At 46.9% G+C, this 19,498-nt stretch overlaps 1 protein-coding gene across 4 annotated transcripts in view; it reads right to left on the reverse strand.

Annotated features, from left to right (window-relative positions):
* CRYBG1 (crystallin beta-gamma domain containing 1) overlaps positions 1–19,498 on the reverse strand; it is a 479,364-nt gene that overhangs the window by 212,232 nt on the left and 247,634 nt on the right. For all 4 annotated transcript variants that reach the window (XM_029595327.1, XM_029595329.1, XM_029595328.1 and 1 more), the window contains 2 exons: positions 16,343–16,390; positions 16,127–16,245 (listed from right to left, as the gene is read on the reverse strand). In XM_029595327.1, the coding sequence (XP_029451187.1) occupies positions 16,127–16,245; positions 16,343–16,390 (167 nt within the window). The remainder of the gene's footprint in view (positions 1–16,126; positions 16,246–16,342; positions 16,391–19,498) is intronic.

The raw sequence follows: 19,498 nt of genomic DNA on the forward strand, positions 1-19,498 counted from the left end.
AATGGTAGGGCCCGAAACTGGAAGTCCCGATTGAGAATGTAGAAGCGAAGATACTTTTGATAATCGCAGTGGATTGGGATATGGAAGTACGCCTCCATCAGATCGAGCGAGGCACTCTCCAGGGCGAACCGCCACGATGACCGTTCGCAGGGTTTCCATGCGAAAGCACAGGATTTTGAGGGCTTTGTTGACCCGTTTGAGGTCCAGGATCAGCCGAAAAGCCCCATCCTTCTTGGGAACGACAAAGTAGATGGAATACTGGCCTACGGCAAGCTCCCTTTCCAGGACTGGGACAACTGTGCCCAGGCTCAGTAGTCTGGTGATGGTTTGCTCCACCACTTCTCGTTTGGAGTACCTGCAAGGGGAGAATAGGAAGAGATCCGATGGGTCGCGGACAAGCTCGAAGGCGTACCAGTCTCGTACAATGTCGAGGACCCACTGGTCCGACGTGATCTTGACCCATTCCTCGAAAAAAATGGAGAGGCGACTGCCCAGAAACGGGATTGAGGAATGGGCCGGCTGACCTTCATTGCGTGGCAGGCTTAGGGGTGGTGCGCGCGGGCTGGCCCTCGCAAAAGGGTCGACGTCCATGAAAGGTCTGCGACCAAGACTGAGACCGGGAAGAATAACCCCTCGTGGCACCATCCCGTCCGCGTGGGGTATACTGTCTCTGTCCCCGAAAACGAGGACGGGAGGGGGTGAAGGAGCGTGCTGGTCTCGGCCGATCCTCCGGGAGCTTATGGACCTTATTATCCCCCAAGGAATCCATAAGCTTCTCCAGGTCCTCACCAAACAGCAACTTACCTCTGAAGGGCAGCGAGCCCAACCGTGCCTTGGAGGATGGGTCAGTCGACCAATTGCGTAGCCACAGGAGTCGCCTAGCTGACACCGCCGAGGCCATTGCTTTTGCTTGGACGCAAAGGAGGTCATAGAGCGCATCAGCCCCACAGGTGATGACGGCTTCTAAATGCTCTGCTTGCTCCGCCTCTGCCGAGGGAAGATCCTGGACCCCGAGTAGCTGTTGGGTCCATCTAAGACCTGCCCGCAACTTGAGACTGCTGCAGGCAGTCGCGCGGACCCCCAGGGCCAGGACCTCGAAGATGCGTTTCATGTGCTCCAACTCACTCCAACTCACCATCCCTCTCGAACTCCATTCTTCCTCAAGACCGATTAGTTCCGCATACAAAGGATCTCTCCAGGCTCCCCCAAACAAATCCTCCATTCAAACTCCATTCAAAAACGAGCACTGTCCACCGCTGGACCTCATCATTGGAATTCACTACCTCCGGATCTACACCAGGAACAATGCCATCTTTCCTTTAGAAAGAAACTGAAAACCTGGCTGTGCTCTCAAGCATACCCCTGAGGGGTCAATCCCCAACTAGCATTGACTCTCACACCTCCTCCTTATTACCTTCCTCCTCACCTGGACCTTTAACCACTTCCCCCCTTGCCTCTGCCCCGTTTCCGGCCCCTGCCCTCCCTCGCCCCTTTCGGTTGCCTCCTCTGCCCCTTATCCAAAGGAACTGTTATGCTTGAACTGCTTATTTATATATCCTGCTAAATCAGCACCCTATGTTAATCAATTGTTTTCTGCTATTTTACATTACCTCTCTAGTTGAGTTACGTTAAACTAATTCTTTCTCTCTTAACGGCCCTGAATGTTACTCCCTGTTTATTGTAACTTTCTTTCTTCTAGTTAAATGGTTCCCCCCTGGTTCTACTGTAAACCGGTACGATAAGACTTCATCTTGAGCATTGGTATATTAAAAGAATTTAAATAAATAAAATAAATAAATAAATGTGCGTTTCAAGCTTGCGGTCCTGCCCGTCCTTCAGGGCTGTAGATCCCTCCACCTGGATGGTAGTGTGTTTGGTGACCGCAGAAACGTAGGAATCCACAGAGGATTTCTCAAGATTTCCAAACCGTCCTCCGGGAGGAGGGTATAGCTTGTCCATAGCGAGCCCCACCCGGAGTCCCGCTTCAGGAGCCTCCCATGCCCGCAGGAGCAATAGCTTGTGCTTGGGATGAAATGGAAAAATGCTTGCCGGAGCCCTGAGTCCCGCCAGGACCGGGTCCATATTTTTAGGCAAGGAGTCCATGAGGGTATCTGCAGAGGGCCCCTCCAACCCCAATTCCTGGAGGACAAAGGGGATGAGGGGCTCCAACTCCTCCCTTTGGAACATACGTAGGGCTCTGGGGTCGTCCCCTTCCAGGGGCGGGAGGATAGCCGCAGAATCAGAAAGGGGTCCGGGAGGACCGGGGCATCAAGAGGGGGGGGGGGGCAAACCCGGGTCCACCCGCACCCGAAGGGACCCCTGGAGCTCCGAAGCCGGGCCGCAAGTCAACGGCGCGGAGTGAGGAATTTTTGCCGGGGGGGGGGGCAGGGGGGGCTTTCCCCCTCCTCCTGCAGGCTAGCTAGGTAGGACTTATGCATAAGCAAAACAAATTCCGGAGAAAAACGGGTCCTGGAAATCCCGGGAGGGGAGGGGCGGGAATCGCTCCAAATAATTCGGCTCCCCAGCCCTAGGCAGCTCCGAAACGGGAGCTGCTGAAAAATCCAAGATGGCCACCGTTCCCGGGCTTTGCCGACCCGGGAACAGCCTGGCCATGCATTGGGGATTCGATCCCTGGGCTAAATTTGCCTGCCCTGCCGAGGAGGGGCCTTCCCCACACGGCAGGCAGGCAAAGTCCCTCCCGCGAAAAACGCGAAGAGGGCAGCCCACAAGAAAGGCAGGCTGCCGGCCGCGGCATTGCAGGAGCCGCACTGAGAGAAAAAAAAAAAGTCTAAAATTAAAAATGATTGGCAGGAGTGAAGCAGGGGAGGAACCTGCTGACTCCTGCCTGTCTGGCTGCAGGTTCGAGCCCCCTGAACACCAAACAATAAAATTATAAAAAATAAATTATGAGTGCTGGGAAAGTTTACAATTTAACTTAAAATTTCTTTTCCTTTTTTTTTTTTTTTTCGTTGAGCACAGCACTGGGCTCTAAGCCCCTTCGGCAGCCAGAGGAGAGGGAGATGAGCACTGGACCACCAGACTCGGTCCCCACACCAGGAAGCACAGACTGACTCAGGCTATGCAGCGCACAAGGGGCTAAGCCCCCCTGAGTCCGGCAAGAGCTAGGAGACGGCACCGTCTCCTGTACAAGAAAAGGAATCCTAACGGATCTACTTTATTAATTCTATGAAGAGAAAACAACAACTAAGAATTAAGTACTTGCTTGATCCAGAAAAGATAAGGATAGCCGGCTAAGGAGCCAAATCAGGAGACCGAAGGGTGAGCTGATACACCTGCTGGAGAGAGACAAATACTGAAGGCCTGCAGGGTAGCCTCTGTCCTCATATAGGATACCCTTTCAGTTTTGGTCTGACTCCACCTGCTGGAAAGGAGGCTCAACCCACTGTCTGGACTGATCCGGGTACGAACAGGGAAATAAATGCTACAACCTTGTGAAAAACGTGTTAGGGCAAGGCACAGAGAGTGGAGTCTGTGAAAGTCTCTGCAATGTCGAGCATGCTCAACGTGCGTCCACGGGGAAATATAATTTAGCAATTCAGGCCCTTAATTTTATTTTGTTTCTTGCTTTAAAAGTTCCCCTTCTATTTATAAAGTGGGTCTGGCAGAAAAGATTGTAAAGTCAGTCCCAAAGGCTGAATTCTTCAGTACTGCTTGTATTACAACAGGGGGTCACACCATGAATCTCTACCCCCTCTTCTCCCCTCACAAATACATTACCTACATATTGTAGCTATGCCTTGCTGGACAAGACAACAAACTGAGGATCGCTACACTACCGTGCTACTGAAGAGCCATGGAATGGACCCCAGCAATAGGAGTTCTGAGAAGAGATCATCTTGCTGGTGACTGAAGAGGATTGGTAAGTACTGCTTTTGGAAATTTTAAAACTTAGAAAGTTTTGGCGAGAGATAAACTATTGGGGTATATTCTTTAGTGCATGTGTGTTTTCTTATAAAAAGCAAATCAAAAGGTAGGAAAAAGCTTAGAGTTTGTGCGTTTGTCTTTCCCTCCCCTCCTACCCACCCCTAGCTCATCCTTTGATTTATAGGCAAGAGACATTTTCACATTAAAAAATCAATCGGCCTTTTATCTAAAACACAGGATTGCCTCAGCCCTTATCAAGAGTTTAATTATCCCATTGCAGGTCATTACCAGATTAATAGTGAATATACCAATAAATTAAAGGACTCTTATTTACACATTCCTACTCCCTCAGCAACCTAATCTTAACTAAGAACTCATTAAAATTAAGATGAAGGCAGCAGTCCAGCAGCAAGAGGGAGGCTTTCCAGTCTTCTGCATCAAGTGTCACTTATATGACTTTTTTACCTGCTGATCAGAGGTTGTATATGTGCACCCAATGCAAAGAGCTCCTGGCTCTCAGAGAACGAATTTGATCACTGGAGGCTTGAGTGGCAGACTTGGAAGAGTTCAAGAGAACAGAGAGGTATATAGATGAGACCTTCAGAGACATAGTAGCCAAGTCCCAACCATTGTCTGGCAACCCTGGTGCTGTCTTGGAGAAGGAAGGTGTCCTGGACGGACAGGATCATCCTAGTACAGCAGGAAGTGACTGCACCAAGGATGAGTCTCCCAGGGCTATTGCCCAAAGGGAAAGGTTAGGTCAGCCATCATAGTTGGTGATTCCATTATTAGGAATGTAGATAGCTGAGTGGCTGGTGGACACGAGGATCACCTGGTAACATGCCTGGCTGATGCGAAGGTGGTGGACCTCATGCGTCACCTAGTTAGGATTTTAGACAGTGCTAGGGAGGAGCTGGCTGTTGTGGTACAGATGGGCACCAACGACATAGGAAAATGTGGGAAGGAGGTTCTGGAAGACAAATTTAGGATCTTAGGTAGAAAGCTGAAATCCAGAACCTCCAGGATAGCATTCTCTGAAATACTCCCCGTTCCTCTCGCAGGTCCCCAGAGGCAGGAAGCGCTCTGGAGTCTCAATGTGTGGATGAGATGATGGTGCAAGGTAAAGGAATTCAGTTTTGTAAGGAACTGGAGAATCTTTTGGGGAAAGGGAGAGTCTTTTCCAAACGGATGGGCTCCATCTTAACCAGAGTGGAACCAAGCTGTTAGTACTAACATTTAAAAATGAGATAGAGCAGCTTTTAAACTAGAACAAAGGGGAAAGCAGACAGTTGCTCAGTGGCACATAGTTCGGAGAAAGGTATCTTCAAAGGATACTAATGATGCATTAGAATTAGGGCATCCCAACAGAGAGGTTCCAATAATAAGTGAAGTAGGCCATGTGCCTATAAGTAAAGAATCACCTGAGCTAAAAGATTCCACCCTGTCAACTGAAAAGCAGGTTGTTAATACAAACAAAAAAAACCCACACTTTGAAATGTCTGTATGCCAATGCCAGAAGTCTAAGAAGTAAGATGGTAGAGTTAGAGTGTATAGCAGTGAATGATAAGACAGACTTAATTGGCATCTCATAGACATGGTGGAAGGAGGATAACCAATGGAATAGTGTTACACCAGCGGACAAATAATATTTGGGGGGGGTGGGGCTTTATGTCCGGGATGGCATAGAGTCTAACAGGATAAAGATCATGCCAGAGACTAAATGCACAACAGAATCTTTATGTGTAGAAATCCCATATGTATTTATTTATTTATTTATATGTTTTATATACCGTTGTTCCAAAAGAAGATCACGACGGTTTTCAATCAGTATTCAAATTCATGGTCAACTATTACATTTTGTGTGTCAACATTCACCTTCTAGTTCAACACCACAGCGAGATCTTATTCTATTGCGTAATCATATATATATTCTAGGATATCACAGAAGCTACTATATGATCTAATTTATATTCATACTTTTTCTTGGTTGACATGACAGTAAATACAAGTTCTAATTCTACTAATATTACACTTTACATCATTTATTTCTTATTGCTCGCTCTGGTACGGACATTGCATTTATCTGCATATTGATATTTTGCTTTTAAATCGGATGCATTTCTGAAGAACCATGTTTTTAGTTCATGCTTGAAATGCTCTCTTTCAGTTATCTGACATATTGACTCTGGGAGTGAGTTCCACAACTTGGGGCCTACTATGGAAAACATTTGGTCTCTTATTTGCATTAGGTGTGTATTCAGAGTGGAAAGTGCCATTAGAAGTCCTTTGTTTTGTGATCTTATGTCTCTCTGTGGGTGTTTAGTTTTGAATTGTCACGCCTAATAAACATGGGTTAATATTGTTGATGATACTGAAAATTAGATCCATCTGAAGAAAAAAAGGAAAAAGCATAAGCATTGGCAAGTTAATGTAAAACATTGATAAGAAAGGCTAAGAGAGAATTTGAAAAGAAGCTGGCCATAGAGGCAAAAAATCATAAAAACTTTTAAAAATATATCTGAAGCAGAAAGCCTGCGAGAGAGTCAGTTGGACTGTTAGATGATCTATGGGTTAAAGGGGCACTTAGGGAAGATAAGGCCATGGCAGAAAGAGAAAGAGACAGAGACAGTTTTCAAGGATGACTATTCAAATGCACTGAACCAAATCAAGGTGAACCTGGAAGATGTAGTAAGCCAGAATAACAAACTGAAGAGTAGCAAATCATCTGGACCAGATAGTATACACCCCAGGTTCTGATAGAACTAAAAAATGACATTTCTGACCTATTACAAGTCATTTATAAACTATGATTAAAATCATCCATTGTACCTGAAGACTGGAATGTGGCCAATGTAACCCCGATATTTAAAAATGGCCCCAGAGGTGATCCAGGAAACTATAGAACGGTGAGCCTTACTTCAGTACTGAGAAAAATCATGGAAACAATTACAAAGAATAAAATCACAGAACATATATAGACATAGTTTAATGGGACACAGTCAGCATGGATTTACCCAAGGGAAGTCTTGCCTCACAAATCTGCTACATTTTTTGAAGAGGTGAATAAACATGTGGATAAAGGTGAACTGGTAGCTGTGGTAATTTGGATTTTTAGAAGGCATTTGACAAAGTCCCTCATGAGAGGCTTCTAAGAAAACTAAAAAGTCATGGGATAGGAAGCGATGTCCTTTTGTATATTGAAAACTGGTTAAAAGACAGGAAACAGAGAGTAGAATTAAATGGTCAGTTTTCACAGTGGGAAAAAGGTAAACAGTGGAGTATCTCAGGGATCTGTACTTGGACCGGTACGACGAGTGAAGTGAACAAATTTCCAGATGACAAAAAATTATTCTGAATAGTTAAATCAGAAGCGGATTGTGATAAAATGCTGGAGGTCCTTGCGAGGCTGGGAGATTGGGCCTATACATGGCAGATGAAATAATGTGGACAAGTGCAAGGTGATACTTATAGGAAAAAATAATCCATGCTGTAGTTACACAATGTTAGGTTCCATATTAGGAGTTACCACCCAGGAAAGAGATCTAGGCATCATAGTGATTAATACATTGAAATCATCAGCTCACTGTGTTGTGGCGGTCAAAAAAGCAAATAATGTTGGGAATTATTAAGAAGGGAATGGCGAATAAAACAGTGAATATCATAATGCCTCTATATCGCTTCAATGTGAGACTGCAACTTGAATACTGTGTGCAATTTTGGTCGCTGCATCTCAAAAAAGATATAGTTGCACTGGAGAAAGTACAGAGGACGACAACCAAAATGATAAAGGGCATGCAACAGCTCCCTATGGGGAAAGGCTAAAGAGGTTAGGACTGTTCAGCTTGGAGAAAGCAGAGTTGCTTACCTGTAACAGGTGTTCTCCCAGGACAGCAGGATGTTAGTCCTTATAGATGGGTGACATCATCAGATGAAGGCCTGTCACGGAACATTTTTGTCAAAGTTTCTAGAACTTTGACTGGCACACTGAGCATGCCCAGCATGCCACCAACCCCTTGGCCACACAGGGTCCTCCTTCAGTCTCGTTTTATAGCAAAAAAGCACGAGCGAAAAATAAAATAAGAAAACATAAGCTAACCAAACTCCCTGGGGTGGTGGGTGGGTTTCGTGAGGACTAACATCCTGCTGTCCTGGGACAACACCTGTTACAGGTAAACAACTCCCAGGACAAGCAGGATGTTAGTCCTCACAGATGGGTGAACAGCAAGCTGCAGGCTGTCCCCGAAACCCCTTGGGCCAACAAGCACCCAATAATGTGCAACAGGCACAACAATAGGGGTGTTGTTGGCAACAACGGGGCAGCCTAAACATCATATTGGGCCCTAGGTAGGAAGAGTTGGGTTGTTACAATGAAAACAGATTATGGAGGACAAACTGGCCAAAGAAGTTATCCTGTCGACCGTCCTTATCCAGACAGTAATGGGCTGTGAAAGTGTGAAGGGAACTCCACGTCGCGGCCTTGCAGATTTCAGAGATAGGGACTGCCCGTAAGTGCACCACTGATGCTGCCATGGCCCTCGCTGAGCATACTTTCACTCGGCCCTCAAGCGGAAGGCCTGCTTGCTGGTAGCAGAAAGCAATACAGTCCGCCAACAATTTGAGAGGGTCTGCTTGCCCATCGCAACTTCCAGTCTATTCTTATCGAAGGAGACAAAGAGTTGGGTGGACTGCCTTTGGGCTGCGGTGCGGTCTAGATAAAAGGTGAGAGCACACTTGCAGTCCTAGGTATGCAGAGCACGCTCACCTGGTTGTGAGTGTGGCCTCGGGAAAAAGGTGGGCAACACAATGGACTGATTTAGGTGGAAGTCAGTCACTACCTTAGGCAGGAACTTAGGGTGAATGCGCAGTACCACCCTGTCATGGAAGAACCTCATGTAAGGTGGATAGTTTACTAGGGCCTGTATCTCACTGACTCTGCGAGCAGAAGTAACCACCACGAGGAAGACAACCTACAGCACTGAGACATTACTTCTCTCACTAACAGACAACATACTAAGAGGTTTTGATAACAGTAAACATTACATCCTTATAATGCTCGACTTATCTGCAGCCTTTGATACAGTAAACTACAAAATACTACTAAAAAGACTTGAAGAAATTGGATTATGTGACAAAACAATAAACTGGTTCAGATCCTACCTAAACAACAGGTTCTTTCAAGTCCAGATAAAAAACACATTATCAGAAAAATTTAAACTTGAAACAGGAGTACCTCAGGGTTCAGCGCTGTCTGCTACCCTCTTTAACATATATATGCTACCCTTATTTCATCTGCTGGCAGGCCTAGGGATAATACATTACATTTACGTAGACGACATTCAATTAATTCTACCAATAGACGACACAATTGATAAAACATTAAATCTAGCTAACATGTACCTAGACATAATTAAACAACTACTAAACCAAATGGAACTGGTTATCAACATTGACAAAACTGAATTCCTTCACCTTGAAAGAAAACATACTGAAATCATTCAAACACTGATAATCTTAAGAAATAACCAAAAAATTGAGCTAGCCGAAAAAGTATGAAATCTGGGAGTAATAATGGACCCAGAAATCAACCTGAAGCAACACATATCTATAAAAGTAAGAGAAGGCTACGCAAAACTTATGGTCCTCAGAAGATTGAAACCATTTCTCACACCTGCCCACTTCAGAACAGTATTGCAAACACTTATCTTTTCCAGCACTGACTACTGCAATGCACTCTTACTAGGGCTCCCAAGCACATCGATAAGACCACTCCAGATACTTCAAAATACTGCAGCCAGAATACTGACGGGAAAAAAGAGGAGGGACCATATAACCGAAACTCTAGCAGACTTACATGGTTACCCATCGAATACAGGATAAAATGCAAGGCCTTATGCACCATACACAAACTAATATATGATAAAGAAGCAGACTGGCTAAACACAGTCTTACGAGTACACGTTCCACAAAAAAACCTCCGCTCAGCAAACAAAGCACTACTAACAATCCCTTCAGTAAAGTCAGCAAAATTTACCCAAGTGAGAGAAAGGGCTTTATCATTGGCTGGGCCCATACTATGAAACACGATGCCCCCTGAACTCAGATTACAGAATAATCTCAAAACTTTTAAGAAAAATTTAAAAACATGGCTCTTTAAAAAAGCCTTCACTAAAGAGTGTGGAGGGTAGAGAATGAAAGTACAGGGTAATGCAGATGAGAATGAATTTACTCAACCTACATTTAAGAAGTAATATCTCAAAGAGATAGTAACTCAATAATATTTATTTATTTATTTTTAGATTTTTATATACCGGTGTTCCTATATGAAATAAAGATCACATCGGTTTACATTGAAACAGAACATGAAAATTGCCAAAAGGCATTACATAGAACAAGGTTATGAAACTTGGAACAGGGTACATAAGTTCAAAATTTAACAATAACGTTGTAACATTGATGACCAAAAGATAAAGGAAAGAAAAGAAAAAGACTTAAACAATTAAGTTGACAGGTCTTATTGATACCTGGACTTGACCAATATTACCCAAATAATGATTTTATTTATGAAATTGTAACCGAACTTTATTGGCACCTGTTAGAATGTACGATATCCTACATTTACTTACCTTAGTCTATGTGCCTATTTGTAAACCATTGCGATGGTATATAACTTAGCGACGGTATAGAAAAGGTTTTAAATAAATAAATAAACCTTCCAAGTGAGGTGTTTGAACTCGCAGGAGCGCAGGGGCTCAAACGGAGGCCGCATGAGCCACGCCAGCACTATGGAGATCCCAGGCCACAACAGGAGGACATAATGGAGGCTTCAGTTGAAGTAAGCCTCTCATGAAGCGCCCTACTAAGGGCTGCACAGAGACTGGGGTGTTGCCCATTCCTTGATGGTAGACGCTAATGGCACTCAGATGTACCCGGATTGAGATTGTCTGTAGACCAGACTCCGAAAGGCACAAGAGGTAGTCCAAAAGCCTCAGCGTGGGGCAAGAGAAGGTGTCAAGGCCTTCCTGCGTGTACCAAGAGGAGAACCTTTTCCACTTCGCCTGATATGATTTCCGCGTGGAAGGCTTTCGCGAAGCTACTAGGACCCGCGAGACATTATCAGAAAGGTCGAGGGACCGTAGTATTAGTCTTTCAACATCCAGTCTGTTAGGGACAGCGACCGGAGGTTCAGGAAGTGCAGCCTGACCTGATCCTGCATGATGAGGTTGGGCGAGATGCACAGGCGAAGGGGCTCCTGGACAGAGAGGCCGCGGAGAATAGGAAACCAGACCTGATGCGGCCAATGCCGGTCGCTATGAGGATCATGGAGCCTTGGTCCTGCTGTAGCTTCACGAGAGTCTTACCTATTAGCGGAATCGGAGGGTACGCGTATAGGAGGCCTGAACTCCAGGAGTGGGTGAAGGCATCCACGGCTGGTCTCCCTTGGTCCCCGTGTAGGAAGCAGAATCAGTCCACCTTGTGGTTCTGCGAGGACACAAAGATCTACATCGGCTGACCTCACCGGCGGAAGATCCTGGCCGCTGCACAGGGGTTCAGGGACCACTCGTGCAGCTTGAATGTCCGGCTGAGGCGGTCCGCCACTACATTCTCAGTGCCTGCCAGGTAGATGGCTCACAGAAGCATGGAACGCGACAGGGCCCAGGCCCAAATCCGTGCCACGACTTGGCAGAGTAGATAGGAGCCTATGCCCCCCCGTTTGTTCACGTACCACATGGCTACCTTTCTGGATCAAGATGACCTTGTTGGACAGGCAGTCCTTGAATGCGTAGAGGGTATACCACATTGCCCGGAGTTCCAGAAAATTGATCTGGCAGGCGCCTCGGCTCTCGACCATACTCATGTCTGTGAGGCCATTGACATGGGCTCCCCAGCTTAGGTTGGAAGCGTCCATGGTCAAGGTCACCTGAGCAGCCAGGGACTGAAAGGTAAGTCCCTTGCTCAAGTTGGATTCCTGCGTCCATCAGGCGATGGAGAGCTGGAGCGGGTTGGTTATCTGGATGAGTGCTCAGAGTTTGAGTGGCTTGGCTTCACTGAGACTGCAGGATCCACTGCGTGACCCTCATGGCTAGGCGGGCCATTGGGGTGATGTGCACCGATGATGCCATGTGACCCAGCAACTTCAGGAGCAGGAGAGCGGAGGCCATCTGCCGGTGGTGGATGGATCTGGCCAGCCCGGCCAGGGTGGCTATGCGTTTGTTGGAGGAATGCCTTGGCCACCTTGGTGTCCAGGTCTGCTCCTATGAAGGTCAGTCACTGGGACAGAGTCAGCTGAGATTTCAGGTAGTTGACAAGAAACCCTAGTGACTGGAGGAGGCTTTATGTCACGTTGAGGGACTGAAGGGCCCCCTCTTTTGACGAACTCTTGATAAGCCAATCATCCAAATATGGGAACCTATATACCCTGTTCTGGCGCAAATGTACTCCCACCACTGCCAGGCACTTCGTGAAGACCCGTGGCAAAGGGAAGAACCCTGTACTGGAAGTGTCGGTGGCCAACTACAAAGCGCAGATATTTGCGATGAGGTGGAAAAATCGCAATGTGCGCATAAGCATCCTGTAGATCCAGAGAGCAGAGCCCTTCCCCTTGATGCAGAAGCGGAAGAAGGGTGCCCAAGGACACCATTCTGAACCGTTCTCTGAGAAGGAACCTGTCTAAGGCTCGAAGATCGAGGATGGGACGGAGACCGCCTGTCCTTTTTGGGATGAGAAAATCCCGGGAGTAGAACACCCGCCCCCGCTGAGCCCGAGGAACTGGTTCCATAGCTCTGGACTGTAGCAGGGCCAAGATCTAACTCCAGGGTCGCTGTGTGTTCCACAAAGCTCCATGCCGGGGGGGGGAGTCTGGAGGAACAGGGAGGAGATTTAGGTGGTAGCCGTGAGCTACAATGGACAATACCCATTGGTCGGTGGTTATTAGGAACCAATAATTGAAAAAGTGGCCGAGACGACCTCCCACAGGTGGGTCGGATGGTGCGGTCAGAGGGATCTGGTTTCTGCTCTCTGGATGCCAGTCAAAACCCAGCTACAGGACCAGGCTGGGGAGCTGGATGACCTCTAGGTGTTCTTTGCTGGCAAGGGTGGCCTCTTTGGGAGGATCGAGCTAGACAAGCAGGGGAGGTCAGAGGGTAGTATCTCCGTTGCTTGTAAAATTGCTTCCTGGTATCCCTACGTCGACCTCTATGGGTCACTGAGGAGGCATCAGAGGTGGTAGTGGATAGCTGATGCAGGGTCTCATGGTGGTCCTTGAGTTGGGCCACTGCGTCACAGATTTTGTCCCCAAACAGGTTTTCTCCTGTACAGGGGAGGTCAGCCAATTTTTCTTGGACTTCTAGATGAAGGTCTGAGGCCTTTAGCCAGGCCCAGCGTCTGGCACTAATGCCCGCCTTTGAGACCCTTGATGCCGTTTCAAAAACGTCATAGGCTGCTCTCACTTCGTGTTTTCCAGCCTCCAGTCCTTTCTGGAGGATGGATTCCAGGCCCTCCTGAAACTGCTGTGGCAGGGTCTCCAAGAACTCCTGAATTTGTTTTCAGAGGTTCCTGTTATACTAGTTCATGTATAACTGGTATGCATTATGCAAGCAAGCAGCATAGAACACTGGAAAACCCTTTGACCTAGGGCATCTAAGTCTCTTTGGTCTTTTCCTGGAGGGGCGGAGGAGTGAGGGCAGGCCCTCTTGGACTTTTTCTGGGCTGATTCCACTACCACTGACTGGTGTGGCAACTTCTGAAAATCTAGGGCCTGTTGCACTAGGTAGGTGGAATCCGTCTTCTTATTGTCCGGAGGCATAGTATCTGGATGTTCCCACAGACGGTGAAGGAGGACCAGAAGAACCTCGTGTACCGAGACCGCCATCACCTCCTTAGGAGCGTCCACAAACTGTAGGACCTTCAACATTTTGTGGCAGGCGTCTTCCTCTGTTGAAAGTTGTAAGGGAATGGTTTCCGCCATCTCCCTGACTACACTAGCAAAGGAGAGATACTCCAGAGGTGAATGGCGTCTCTCTTCTGGGGGGAAGGCTCTGAAAGAAGTTCCTCAGAGGCCTCCGAGGAATGCTCAGAAGAGGTGTTCCCCCATGGGTCACAGGGGGCCTCTTCCTCACCAGCAAAGCACCTGGGTCGAGGAGAGAAGCTAAAACCCATGGTATGGGGTATGGGGCATGGGCACAGATGGACAGTGAGGTGGCATCAACAGCGGTGGTGCCGGCATCGAGCGCACAGGGACCTGTGAGGGACGCCGGGGCACCTGGAGGCCCGATGGCCCGGGGACGGGCTCCAGGATTGGCGGTTCCGACTGCGGAGATGGGTGAAGAGCCGCATCTTCCTCCTCCTGGAATTGGGATTGAGACTGGAGGCGGCACCGGTGATTGGCTGGGCACAGAGGGGCCCGCCGGTACAGTCTGTGTCGGCAACACATCCCAGCCTTTCCAGGAGAGGTGCCAACATGTAGGGCACGCCGGTATGAGGGCTAGCGTCGGTGGTGGCTGAAGGCTCCGAAGGGCATTGAGCACTGCCTGCTGGACTATGCGGTTCAACTCCTCTTGAATCGAGGGTGTGGACAAAACCGACCCTGGAGTAGGAGGCAAGCTGGGTGTCACTGGAGCGTCCATGGGGTCAACTGAGGCTTGGTGCCCAGCACAAATATCGGTGGGGAACACCCTGGGGCTCTAGGGTCCGGAGGAGGATGGGGCCTCTTTGGAGGGGGCTCAGCTGAGGCGATGCCGATGCCGCTACGGTGTCGGTGCTGGCACCGGACGGTGATGACTGTTGGTGCTGGTGTCGTTGTTTCCCACGGTGCTCAGCCCGGTCCTTCTCCGCCGCCGAGGACAACGATGCGGAAGTCTTCAAAAATGTGTTGATGCCAGTGAGGAGCGGTCTCCCGCTCCTTGGTCTTCCTGGCAGGGCTTCGATAGGGAAGGTCTGGAGTCAGAGTGATCCCCATGACTTGATGCACCCGGCACTGGAGTCGATGGTGCAGATTGCTTGGAACCAAACAAGTGTTCCATCTTCTCCAGGCGGGCACTGGCCTTTGGGCCCGAGACACAGGACGCAGGCGTCGTGTGAGTCCGTTATGGACATAATCCACGGGCACTTCCAAAAACCAGTCGCCATGATAAAAAAGAGGTGGCGTGCGGTCAGTGACCGTTGGCCACCGGGAGGGTAAACAGCCAGGAACAACTGCAAAAGTGCGAAACGGACTTACCAGACATCGGAGAAGTCAATGCGTGATGGGAAACCACGAAGCGGGGGAAAAAATTGAAGAAAACTTCGAAGTATTCCGTGTGAGGAAAAAATTGTCACAGAGCTCCAGAGCGAGGGAATCGCTGCGCGGAAAAAAGAGACTGAAGGGGGACCCCATGTGGCCACAGGGTCGGTGCATGCTGGGCATGTTCAGTGTGCCAGTCAAAGTTCTAGAAACTTTGACAAAAGTGTTCCATGACAGGGTTCCATCTGATGATGACGCCCATCTGTGAGGACTACCCATCCTGCTTGTCCTTGAAGAACAGACGGTTAAGGGGAGGATATGATAGAGGTCTACAAAATCATGAAAGTACTTAAATGGGTAAATGTGAATTGGTTATTTACTATTTCGGATAATAAGGACTAGGGGGCACTCCATGAAGTTAGCAATTAGCACATTTAAAACAAAATCAAAGAAAATTCTCTCTCACTCAACACACAATTAAGCTCTGGAAATCATTGCCAGAGGATGTGGTTAAGGCAATTAGTGTAACTGGGTTTAAAAATGGTTTGGATAAGTTCCTGGAGGAATATCCATAACTGCTATTAATCAATAGGGAATAACCACTGCTTGATGCTAGCATTATCTGCTTGGGATCTATTTAATGTTTCCATACTTGCCAGTTACTTGTGACTTGGATTGGCCACTGTTGGAAACAGGATACTGGGCTTATTGGACCCTTGGTTGACTCAATATAGAATATCTTATGTTTGTTAAATTGAGACCACTGAGTTTCTGCATCTACACAACCCTGTGACTTCCAGCTCACATCTATTTACTTTTCAGTCACTCAGGTACTGAAGGGTGAAAAGAGAATACAAAGCTCAGGATGCATTTTTGATGGGGTGGATCTCAGGGGTTAAATGGCACAATTAGCTTGGGATAATCTACAGAAAATACACCCTGACCTCTCCGTTCCTAACATGTGCAATTACATGGGTAATTCCAGAGCCTCAGCTTGATCACAGTGGGACACTAACATCTTACCATCCTCGTACTACTTTGATAGAGATCTCAGGCGACAGCTCCCAGGAGGTACAGTCAGAAATGTCAGTATAGACTTCAATTTCGATCCCAGACAAATTGGGCTCGCTGTGTATCACCACCTGGAAAAGAACCACAGCAGCCAACACAATCATAGCAGCTCACACACTGCACAAAGAAGAGATCAAAATTAAGAGCAGCAGCAGCTGCCCACATTACCTTTCCAGGTCTAGGGTTGATCTTCTCCTGACTGCTACCAAGAAACATCTAAGGAACAGAACAGAGAAGGGAACAGGAGGAATAAACTTAAATTAGATTTTACTGCACAAAATGGAAAGGTGACAAGAGCTGGTTGGCAGAGGTCAGTGCCATTGGTTGTAAGTTTCCACTTACAAACTGCACCTTGGTGCACTACTGAAATGTCTGTGCTGAAAGCAAGACATTTGAGTGTGGTTTGGAAGCAGAACATGCAAACCTCAAACTGAGTGAGTTTCTTACAAGAACAGTAATTGAATTTACATTTAGATGCTATAAAAACAATCATGCAGGACTCATTTGTATATTTAAGAAAAACTAATACGCAGTTAGTAAAAACAATAAGAGAAAAATACAGCTTATTATTGGTAGCTCCTCTGCCATCAGTATACAGTCCAACATTTGAGATGCTCTGTAAACAAAATGAAACTAAAACACTTCAGGAAGAAATGCAAACGTTTGTAATATAAATCCTTGCAGAGCAGATACCAGGCTCAGGGACTGGCACCACATCCTGTCAAAAGTCCTCACTGTTAGACCTGCTCCCTATTAAGTCAAGAATCCGCCCTGTGACAGGAAAAGAAGAATGTTAAACTCTATCATAGAACGAGTATAAAACACTTTCAAAAAAAGCTAAAATTGACTTTACCCTGGCCCAGGGTTAAGGGAGATACCCAATTTCAGTGGCCCAGTGTCTTCTGTTTTTATTTAGTCGTTATGCGCACTGATCTGGGTGGCATGCCGTGATCCGTAATGGGCAACCCAAGAGTAAGACTTCCTGCTCCCACCCACTACCTACTGTCAAGTCACGGGTTAATTACTGCTCAGAAACCAAAGCTTCACTTCCTGTCTTGTAAAACTGCCATCAGCGAATTGCAGAATGGTATCCCATAGAAGTAAGGTCCGCAGACAGATTACTTGTGGTATCTTTTCCCTGCATTAATTTCAAGGTTGACAATCTCAGATTTGTGCTCAGCTTGTTTATTAGTATAATTGCTATCAGATGCTGTGTTTGGAAATGGTATCTACTTTAAAGATAATCTGTTGGCTTTTGGTGTTCTTGTCTCCATGTAACTCCCACAGTGACAATAGTACAATCCCATATATGGAACCACCTCCCTGCAGTGATATCAGGACACTCCATAAAAGAATTACATTCCTGCAGTGATATCAAAATCCAGGTTCCCTCCATCGAAGCACTGCCAGAATAAGTTATAAATACTAGGTTAAACAATACAAAAAATGTGGGCCTGCCTGATGGCTGTGTGGCGAGTGCTGGGCAAGTCTTCTGCTCCTTGGGCTAGCCAGTTTTGGTTGCTGTGGCGTCAGCATTTGCAGCCCCTGGAGGGAGGAAGTCTCAAAAAACACACCACACAGTTCCTCAGTATATTTTTATCACATTCAATCAGCTGTGTTCTATATCAACTTTTTTTTTTTTTACTTTATTATAGTTACCTCAGATGTCTGAGTTTTTTGGGGCTTGTTTTGTGGATTTTTGGGAGGAAGTCTCAGTCATTAGTCAGTGGTGTCATGACTTAGGTTCCACATTAGCCAGGTTCTGGAGGGAGCTGCAGTTTGTGGCCCCCCTGACCAAGGACTGTCACTACAATGGCTAGGCTGAGCTGAGATGGGAGGCAATATAAAATTATGGGGTAAAAGTCTCTAGTCATTGTGAATGAAGGCACCTGGCACTGTAACCCATCAGAAACCATTTCCAACTGAGCTAGAAACCCAAAGAAGCAGGAGGAAAATGCCAGGCCAGAGAAAATACCAAAAGGACACATTTTTAAAACAGATGCATGTTCCAAAATTACAGCCTCCGTTGGTCTGCGATGAGTGTTCACTTACAGTAATATTCTGAAGAAAGAAATGTATTGTGGCCTTCAATGCATTTGTGGCCAACTTTTGTGAATCACACATACAGACATGGTATACCAGGACCATCACTGGACAAAACGACAGCTTGTTTGAGGGTTGCTTTCCATATCCCCCCATCCCTTTTGGGCTCAAGTGCTCACTGACTCACAGAGTGACTCCAAAAGTTAATATGGTAATCCCGTCCCCCAAAGTATCTACCCCTTGCAGTGGCCCTGGATATTACATTTCCAATTAATCTTTTTCTTGTCATTTTATTCATGAAGTTTTTTAACATTTTGGTATGCTGGCCACTGGATACTGTTTGTACAGCCTTACATTTATTTATTTATAAAGATGTACTGCCGAGGGTCCAAGATGGCGACACGTCATGAGTAGGGGTGAGTTGCTGCTCTGCTGAAATATTTGGACGTACCTGTTTCTTTTGACTTCAATGCCTCCGAAAAGAAAAGGGAAGATCAGGGTTTATCCCTCTATTCCCCCACCTTCTCCAATCATGCAGCAAGAGATCATCCACTTCCTAGGTTCGCCAGTTACAACCCCACGAGTTGAGGAGCCCATTGAGCTGGATGCGGAGAGAGCTGCACTAGCACCAGAGAAGACTTCGTTGAGTCCCCACCAGAGACAAGCCCAGACGCAGAGAGCAGGGTTGTTGTTGCAATCCGGAGAACTGAACGACGGAACTGTTTCCGGGGTCGAGAGCAGAGCAACCAACGCTGACCACAGCTGCTCAGGCACTGTCATCTTTGGCGGTCACCCTGGCAGATTCGAACGGGGCAGAGGCAGCTGGAACCGGACTGGAAGAAGGGGCTCTGGAGGTAAGTCATGCTGGAAACGACCTGCAATTATTCCAGGAGCACCCCCCAGAGTTTAAACCCCTAGTGATCCTAGAACGTCCTGAGGTTGTCACAATGGCTGCCCTATGAGATTTAGTAGCGGGTATAGCGACTACAATGAATAATTTCAATAAGAAATTTGAGTGTTTGGCTCAGCAAAACACACAAACCTCATGTGAATTGCAAAGGAAAATTGAAACAATTTCCACTAAAGTATTGACCCTGGAGGGGAAGGAGAAAGAAAATTTAAATTTCAAGGCAGCAGTCATGAAAGACAGGGAAGCTCTCGCTAGAAGAGTAGAATCTCTGGAAAATGCTTCTAGACATTTAAATATTAGAATTTTGAACTTTCCCAGAATTTTGGGAGAGATTCCCTATGTGACTCTGAAAAGGTTTCCTCAAGAGGTTC

This window comes from Rhinatrema bivittatum, chromosome 3 (assembly GCF_901001135.1).
Source record: "Rhinatrema bivittatum chromosome 3, aRhiBiv1.1, whole genome shotgun sequence".
NCBI classification, from domain to species: Eukaryota; Metazoa; Chordata; class Amphibia; order Gymnophiona; family Rhinatrematidae; genus Rhinatrema; species Rhinatrema bivittatum.